Raw genomic sequence first — 8,927 nt, 5'->3', positions numbered from 1 at the left:
TTTTTAGATTTGAATTCAATTCATTGGATTCCATAATTGAATTCATAGGATTCTGATTCTTCCAATATCAAACAAGGTGTAGATCTAATGAGGTATGGTTAAATAAAATGTTTATGATAAAAAGTGCTTCTTTAAATATTATTTTGAGACATTTTCAAAAAAATAAATATTATTTTGAAAATTTTCATCAACAAGCTTGGCAATCAGTTACACCAAATTGTAAATCGCCAATAATAGATAAATCCAATGTAATTCACAAAAATTTAATCAACTCTAAATGCATGAAATATCTCTATTTCAGATAATGTAACAAAATTTGAAAGCTAAGTTGGTTAGCTTTCTACAAAAATGTCACTCGTTTATCTCCCTAAAAATATGCAAAAAAAAAAAAAAAAATCCATAAATCATTAAACTCCATTGAAAAATGAAAAAAATGAAGGATAAATCAGTAAAAAAACAGATTAATTTCAAACAAATTTATCAACCAACAGAAAAACAAAAACAAAAAAATGCTACGATTTTGAAAACAAAAATTTGTTAAGATAGAAAGAGATCGTAAGTTGTCGTTCATCTATAAGGGAGGCAAAAAAAGAAAAATTCTTTCTTATTAGATTTTCAAAGTTTTCAAAAGAGAGTGGAAATTCTTCAAGTAAATTCATCTTTTTCACCTTCATTAAATTTCTTATTTATGAAGGTGAAAATAAAAGATTATCAGGTTGTGATTTTAATTAAAATTTTATAATCAAAAGAAATTGAGTTATTGTTCACGCATAGATGACTAATAATGTTAACAGGGTTTCATACCCTAACAATGGAGAAGGAAATAATGAAGGGAAATCGTCAATGTTACCTGTTGTTAATGGAGGAGGAGGTTTCGAGGATGCGGTCATGAAACTTGAAAATGAGGTCAGCATAAGAAAATAATTACTTTAATTTCTTTTTCTCTTGCTTCTTTTCAATTCAAATGATCATGTTTATCCAAAAATCTTTTTTTAGAACTTTTCTCCTTCATTTATTTATTACATCGATATTTTTATAGCTACAAATTTAATTTTATAGCTCACAAAAATTATGACACCGATTATAATAATAATTTATTTGAGTGGCAGTTTCAGGGGAGTTTGATGTGCAATTATATTTATAGAATAATAATGCATGTTATATATATACATGCTTGTCCAGTATCATGTGTTGTACAATTATTGCAGCAGCATAGAACAAAATAAAGGGGACAAATTGAGACCTGAATTAATATATCATCCTCATCTGCATTTAAATCTCATGAGGTTGTCTAGTTTTAGAATTCTCTCTTCTATATCAGGGACAACTCTTTGCTAATATGCGTGCCTTACAAGGTTATTCATGGTATCATATAAAATTAAGTGGTCATTTTTTACAATTATGACAAGTTAAATTTTGTTATAGCTGTTTGATTACCAATATAATATGGGACTTCTTTTGATCGAAAAGAAGCAGTGGGCAAAAGATCTTGAAGAAATCAGACAAGCATTGGTAGTTACCAACGAGAACTTAAAAAGAGAACAAATGGCACATTTTATAGCATTATCTGAAATGGAGAAGCGGGATCAAGAATTAAGAAAGGCAGTGGGGGTTGAGAAGCAATGTGCGGCTGATGTATGAGAAGATATTCCCTCCTTTATCATGCATATTTTGCTTTTGTATGAAATATTTATTCATATCAAACTCAAATTAATGACGTTACTATAGTACGACACTTATACTTTTCTAGAAGATACAAATAAAGAAGAGTGTCATCTCATTATTTATTTATGTGCTACTGAATTCTATAAAATGTTGAATGTTGCAGCTTGAGAAAGCTTTGCAGAAGATGCGGGCAGAATCTGCTGAACTCAAATACGCATCTGATAGAAAAATGGAGGAGGCTCATGCTTTGGTTCTCAATGTTGAAGACAAATCAGCAGAGCTCAAAATGAAGCTTACAGCTGCAGACAATAAGTTTGCTGAAGTGAATCGAATTAGCTTGGAGATGAAAAGAAAATTGAAAGAAGTGGAAGCTCGTGAAACTGCAATTCGAAGTGAATACCGCTCTTTCATTGCAGAGTATGTTTTTTCAATTTGAGTTTTACTTGTGCAATTTAAATAAATCACCTATAATTATTATTGACCTCCACTTTTAGGAGAGAAATACATGAAGTTACTTTGCGTAAACAAAAGGAAGACTTGCAAGCATGGGAACGATTGCTACAAAAAAGAGAGGAAAGACAACTAGAGAGCTGGAGGATCCTTAACCAAAGACATGATCGAGGCAATACGAATTGCATGACTCTTACGCAGAAACTAAAGGATCTAGAAGGGTCTCAAAGAAATATTGACACTAACACCTTAAATTTGAGAAATAAAGAAGATGAAGAAAACATAAGGCCGGCAGATCCAGCTTCGAAATTGGAGGCAAGATTCACCTTATCTATCTCATGTATGTTGATTTTGTCACTTCGTGTAGTTCATGGTAAAAAAAATTCAGGTTTATTTTGATGGTGCAGCAGACTGATGTTGCGAAGCTAAAATATGACGAATTACTTGAAACAACCAAAAATCACAATGCTGGGGGAACAGTGAGTATATGACTTTTCTTCAACCAAATATTCTAAACAGATTTACACAATTTTATCCATCCTTTAGAAGCATTTATCATCCATGCGGGCGCACTTAAATAAAAATATGGATTTAGATTTGGTTATGACAGGTGTGTTATATATTAATATTTGCAGCTAAAAGTTCAGAAGCTCCTTAATGATGCCGATCTTCAAAGAGAGAAAATAGAAAAATCTTCTGTAAAGTTGGAAAGAAAAGTTGTTTCAAAAGACAAGGAGCAAAGAGACTCGATACATAATAAGGATAAAATTGGCAATCAAGAATATTCTTCTCTAGGACAAGAGACAAAAGACCTTCTTGACAAACGAATTCAAATGCATAACGAGATACAAAATTTGAATGTAAGTGAAGAAGAAAAACACATACTTTACTGCCTACAAGCAGAACTGGAACAAGAAAAATATAAATGTATACTTCAACAAGAATTGTTGTTGAAAGAGCGTGAGGATCTTAAGCAGGAGAAGGAAAATTTTGAGAAGGAATGGGAAATGTTGGATACAAAAAGAGCTGAGATTGCAGAAGAGTTAAAACATGCCAGTAAAGAGAAAAAGGTACTAACAAAACATATCAAGAAGGAAACATTGAAAAACGAGAATATGATGACACACGATTTCACGGAGTTTAACGCTCTCAGTATGGAGAAAGAACCACTCGGAAAATGCTTAGAAAATGAGAGAACAACATTAGTTGAAAAGGCACGGGTCGAATACGAGAACATCGTACACAATTTTGAAGTCTTAAAAAGAGAACTCGAGGTTGATTTCAATATAAGAAAACATGAAGTAGAGAACCATCTTTTAAAACCAAATAAAACATTGGAAGAAGAAAAGAAACAAGAATTGGAAAATATTAATTATATAAGAGAATTAGCTAGGAAGGAGAAAGAGGAAATGAAAGAGGAATGGATTAAGATTGAAAAAGAAAAAGCAGAAGTTGTATGTAACAAAAAATATATTGAGGAATATCAATTTGAAATGCAAAACTACATAAACAACCTTGATTTGATAGTCAAGAAGCTCAAAGATCAACGAAAAAAAATTGTAACATCACTTGTAAAACTGAAGAATTGTGAAAGCTGCGGACAAGTGATCAGTGAACGCATCTTTTGTGATATCCAAGATTTCCAGGAATCTGAAGATTTAAATAGCATTCCTCTGCCAAGGTTGAAAAATAGAGAAACAGCTCATGCTGGATTTTGTGCAGATTTTACTCCTACAAGTGATAATACGTCTTGGCTTCGAAAATGCACCTCAAAGATATTTAGATTCTCTTCTTTTAAGAGAAATGAAAAAAATACCACTCACGGTACGACTAGGGAATCACTCGCACCTATTATGAAATTTAATAAAGAGGCATCAACAGGATTATATGCAACAGTAAATATGACAGACCCTTCAACAGGATTAGATGCAACATTAAATAGGACAGACCCGTCGTCATCGAGTAATATGTTTGATATGCAAGAGACCCAATTGAATGACAGTGCAAGAGCACATGTACATGAACTTTCACAATATGTAGATACATTGAATAACAAGACTCAAGAAGGTACAAATAATGTCAAACAATCAAAACAAAAGACTGTACGAGGAAAGCCATGGCCAAAGGGCAGGCCTAGAGTTAGGAAATCACAGAAAATGAAGGATATGACTGCAGACTCCAATAAAGAAGAATTTATTGATGTCAATGGGGAAATCCAAGGATCCTTTAATTTTTCAGATAAAGGGGCAAAGACTGCTGGTAGAAAGAGGAGTTATGTCAATGCTTCTAAAACCACTATCAATGAACAAGATGTTGATAACAATGAAAATCAGTCAGATGATTTTGAGCATGGTAGTCCCAGAGAGAGGTTACAAACTGTTGTTCTCGCACTGGAAACTCCTTCCAAAAGACGATACAATTTTAGGAGACCCAAAAAGTGAGTTACTATACATTCTATACTTCATCTACATTAGTTTTCGAACAATTTTAATCCCAAATTTTGATCCAAGTTTTGAGTAATAACACCCTTTATGTTTCTATCTATATAAATTAGTGTAGAAAAAGCTGCAGCGGACCGAATACCTAGCTTCAGTAAAGGAAAAATGAAAATGAAAGAAACTGATAATGACACGGGCATTGGGGAAAAAGTTTGTATACCTGGTAGCGAAAATGAAGCTACCACACCATTTGTGAAATCAGACATTATGGAAGATCATTGTCTGATAGATAAATCTACTAGAGTAAGATATATATTATTTTTCATTCTTATTCCACAAAGCTATGTTATTTTCATATACTTGTTAACTAACAAAAATAACTTCCTTAAATAGGTGGAATTTGGAGAAGAAAATGATGGTAGAAATTCTTGTTCAATATCCATCGCAGATACTGAATACGTCTACGAAGATGAGATCAGCAGCGAATTTAGTGGAGAAATTATGCATGAAAATAATGAGGACTGGGAAGAAGATGAAAACGATGAGGACCATCTGGGTATGATAATAGGGAGGAAGCTATGGACCTTTTTTACCACGTAAAAGCACCAAGAACCATCTTTTGTAGGCTTTTGTAGCATATGTTGTTGCTGAGATGCTTGGTGATAAGGTCTGGATTTATTTGTTGTTTGATCGATAAGACGAATTGTTATTTGGTCCATAAGAAAAAATTATAGCCAATGGGTCCAACCCAATATATACAACCAAAATGGGAAAATAGGGATACTAGAAACATTTAGCGTAAAAAGTGGATTTACTTGTGAAACTGTCTTTTGGAGTTTCTCCAATGGTCATTCCGTGTGATTCCTATATGGAAACCCAAACAAGACATTCTCCTTCCTATTTTTCCTTAACGTTAGGGAGGAATAAAAATTCATTTTCAATAATGGTGTATTTGACCTCTTCTTTTGATTACTATGAATTTTATTTTTCATAATTTAAGATTGTACTAGAGCTAAAAATGGTTATTTAATTTATTAAAGTCAATTTAATTATGTCAAAGCTAACTAGGATGGGCTGACATCCTCAAGGTCAATTTAATAAAAATAGAACCATATGTATCTTGAATAAGAACATTGATAAAAGAGATGTTAATTTATTATCTTTTTCTTCTAGGCCACCAAATTTGCAACATGTATATGTTACCAAGATATTTCCATATTGCAAGTTCTTAAGAGTTGGGATAGAAACATAAAAAGCATACCATTCAAAAATTATCTCCTTTGCAACGATTTCTTTTTCCATAATTTTTTTTTAGAATTCTTGTACATCGGCTGCTCCGGTATTGACAATCAAGTTGGTGTCCTGATTTTGACATTCTTGATAATATTTTTTGATATGGAACTTCTGTGATGTGCCACCAAACCAACTCACTGTAACATATTTCAGACATGCAATTGGTAGATTTAGATCCACAAGTAGATTTCAGGTCACATGACGTACATATTTAGTCTTTTAAAGTATAATAGGTTTATAATAGGAAATTACAGAATACTGTAGATTTTTGGCCATCAGATAAATTTTGACTTATGATGTTGTATTTTAAGTTAATTCGTAGATTTTTGGGTTATAACGGAAGAAACTGGGTCCACTGGTAAATTTTAGCTCTTTGACATAATTTTAGATCGTATGGAGGGTTCTGGGTTATGTGACCGTAAAGTTCCAAGACAAATGCTCTTTTCAAACTATAACTTTAAAAAATAGATATACAATAGGAATGAATTAACACAATTTTGAGTTATCTTCGTATAAGTGACTTATATAATCCTAACCCAAAACCAATATAAAAGTAAAGATACATGATTTAAGACAATACTGATTATGTAAAGAGTAATTTTAATAAAATAATTTAAAAATTATGCAATTCTGGAAAAACCGTTCATTTGAACAATATAAAACCCGTGCAGACACGTAATGGATGGGTCCCGCCGTCCGATGAAAAAAAAGGTGGGTCTCACATATGTGTTTTGTAGTTTTTGTATTGCGCATGGCGGCTTGGATTTGTAAGTCTCCCCTTACAAATATGACCTTAAATACCATGTAGAGGTTAGCTGTTAGGTTCAATCTTTTTCATTGACGTTGATAATGACAGGATTATTGTCTGTGTAATTTGAAGTGACAAAAACCAAATTTGGTTCATCCAATTCGTGCTTGTACTAGCTATGAGTCTGCACGGTTTTTATATATTCTAGATAGATTGTTTGTCCAGATTTTTTGTTCAAAATTACTTGATGTAAATCATGAAACTATAACTATATGATTTACAAAATCGATAGTAAACTCGGGGGCTGGGATGGAATAAAACCTATGTTTGACTCAAGTTGCAGTTGATTGTGGTCTCACGGTCGAATTCAAACTAATACTTTAGTAACTTTGGTCACATTACTTTTACACCGTGTTTAAACTCTTTTTAATTACCCAATATATGTGAAGCCTATTATAAGTCCTGAGAAATTGTTCAGTATGAGTTCATTATTCCCATACAACCCATGACCCAATCTAAACTACAGTTTACAATTCACATTATGTTATGTTTATATCGATAAAAACATATTAAAATGAAAACTTTAGTAAATAATAATTAATAAAAATACATATAATTTTGGTCAGCGAGTTGCTACTCAACAAAAAAATTATGTAGTATGCAACCTGTAGATGATAATATAAAACACTCTAAGGTTTTATTCCTCGGTATCAGTCATTTACCGTTTGTACAATTTATATAATCTCCTTATAAGTTGCACGAGTCTAGAATTTTACATAATATTAGGGAAAGTTCGAAGGTAATTCTCGATTTTAAAAATTAGAGAAGTCATGTGGATGGGCAACATGTTTGTACACTATGGTAAAATCGACTTATAGGTGAACCTACTAGCAAGCGGCCACAGAATGGACGGTGACAGATACGTTTTATAGACGTTGTATAGCGACCATATCAACCGAATCCTAATATTTCATTTTAAAAAAATTATAGAATTTAAGAAAATAAATAGGAACAATATTTTACAATTATTTTCCCTGTTTCTTTCCTCATGGGAGTTGTCTTTCCAATTAAACAAATTGTAATATTATTAATATGTAACATATTCGGGATACATAATTGGTAGATTTAAAGCCACATGTTACATGACTGTGGATGGGGGAAAACGGTTTGCTGGTTTTTTAGGAAAGTGAAGAATCGAGCGTGCGGACAAGACTCCTCGACCGAGCAAACTGTTCAACCTCACACAGATGCACTGCAAAGGGAGTGCTTAGATTCGAGAGATCAATCTGTAGGAATCCGGCCTAAACCAAGTCAATGGCTGTTCCAAGGTCAATTCGGTCGCAAAAAGGGAGATGGGTTGATCTGTAGGAGGGAAGCTGAGAATTGTATGTGATCAATGATGATCAAGGATTGTGGATGTGTTGAATATTTCTGCAAATTTGATGAACTGCTGAATGTTGAGTTCTATGAATAAGTTTTAATCGAGTTGTTATGCATACGAATATTGATTGTCCTTTGTCCTCGATTTGTGACTTATTTATATTGCCAGAATGATGAACACATTGATCCCTGTAAGTGTGGCGATTTCTCGAGTGAAAGAGTGGGAAAGTGGGAGATCGTGGTGAAAACCAGTTCCGTGTTGTGTGGAGACTTGGTTAACCTTCCACCCACTACTTTGATAACTCCTTCAACAGTTTACACGACTTACTCACATTTCTCATCGTGATGAATCCACGTGTCGTAAGCCGCTAGACCAAAACCCTAATTGATCTCCCCCATGTGACGTGATTGATATCTCACAAATCGTGGATTCTGCATGACAGACGTGTATCTTATTAGTCAATTGTTGACTAATTAGACAATGAGTCTTAGTTTTGTTGAATTGAGCATGAGTGACGAATGCTTAGTGATTCACGGATTGAATATACGTGTTCTTATATTGATATCGCTCGTCTGAGAAAATACTGTTGAATTTGAGTAACCGAGCAAGTATTGTTCGATTCGACAAATTACTGAATATTGATAGTTGCATCAATATTCGAGCAATTGAGCAAGTATTGCTCAATTCAACGGATTTATTTATTGGTAATTGTAGTTACCTAAAATCTGAGAAAGGTTAGAAGTGGGATTCTAGGGTTTCTGAAAGTGATTTACGGGAGGTTGAGCACGAACAGTCTTCGCCTAAACCACACACAGTGGCCGTTCAAAGGCTGCTTCAGTCACAGGGAAGAAGGATTAGGGCTGGTCTTAGGGAGGAAAGCAGATGAAGAGAGAGATCAGATAACAAATTATTGCTCTGAGAGGTTATGAGAAAGATGATCGTAGCTTGGAAA

General features: G+C 33.3%; 1 protein-coding gene across 6 annotated transcripts; it reads left to right on the top strand.

The window, feature by feature from the left end:
- The first annotated feature begins 442 nt into the window (after positions 1–442).
- On the top strand, positions 443–5,547 carry LOC113315193 (protein CROWDED NUCLEI 1-like). 6 transcript variants are annotated; one of them, XM_026563497.1, is made up of 8 exons: positions 447–906; positions 1,426–1,635; positions 1,829–2,082; positions 2,160–2,430; positions 2,526–2,594; positions 2,751–4,552; positions 4,670–4,856; positions 4,947–5,547. In XM_026563497.1, exons 1-8 carry the CDS (start codon positions 775–777, stop codon positions 5,151–5,153), a joined length of 3,132 nt encoding a protein of 1,043 aa, XP_026419282.1. In that variant the 5' UTR covers positions 447–774; the 3' UTR covers positions 5,154–5,547. The 6 variants fall into 6 exon arrangements, with proteins under 6 accessions (XP_026419286.1, XP_026419282.1, XP_026419281.1 ...); XM_026563496.1 differs by having other exon boundaries at positions 2,523–2,594; XM_026563499.1 differs by having other exon boundaries at positions 448–906; positions 1,477–1,635; positions 2,523–2,594.
- Positions 5,548–8,927: the final 3,380 nt, after the last annotated feature.

This window comes from Papaver somniferum, chromosome 10 (assembly GCF_003573695.1).
Source record: "Papaver somniferum cultivar HN1 chromosome 10, ASM357369v1, whole genome shotgun sequence".
NCBI lineage: Eukaryota > Viridiplantae > Streptophyta > Magnoliopsida > Ranunculales > Papaveraceae > Papaver > Papaver somniferum.
Note: the sequence above shows the minus strand (reverse complement) of the source record. Positions and strands in the feature narration are given on the sequence as shown.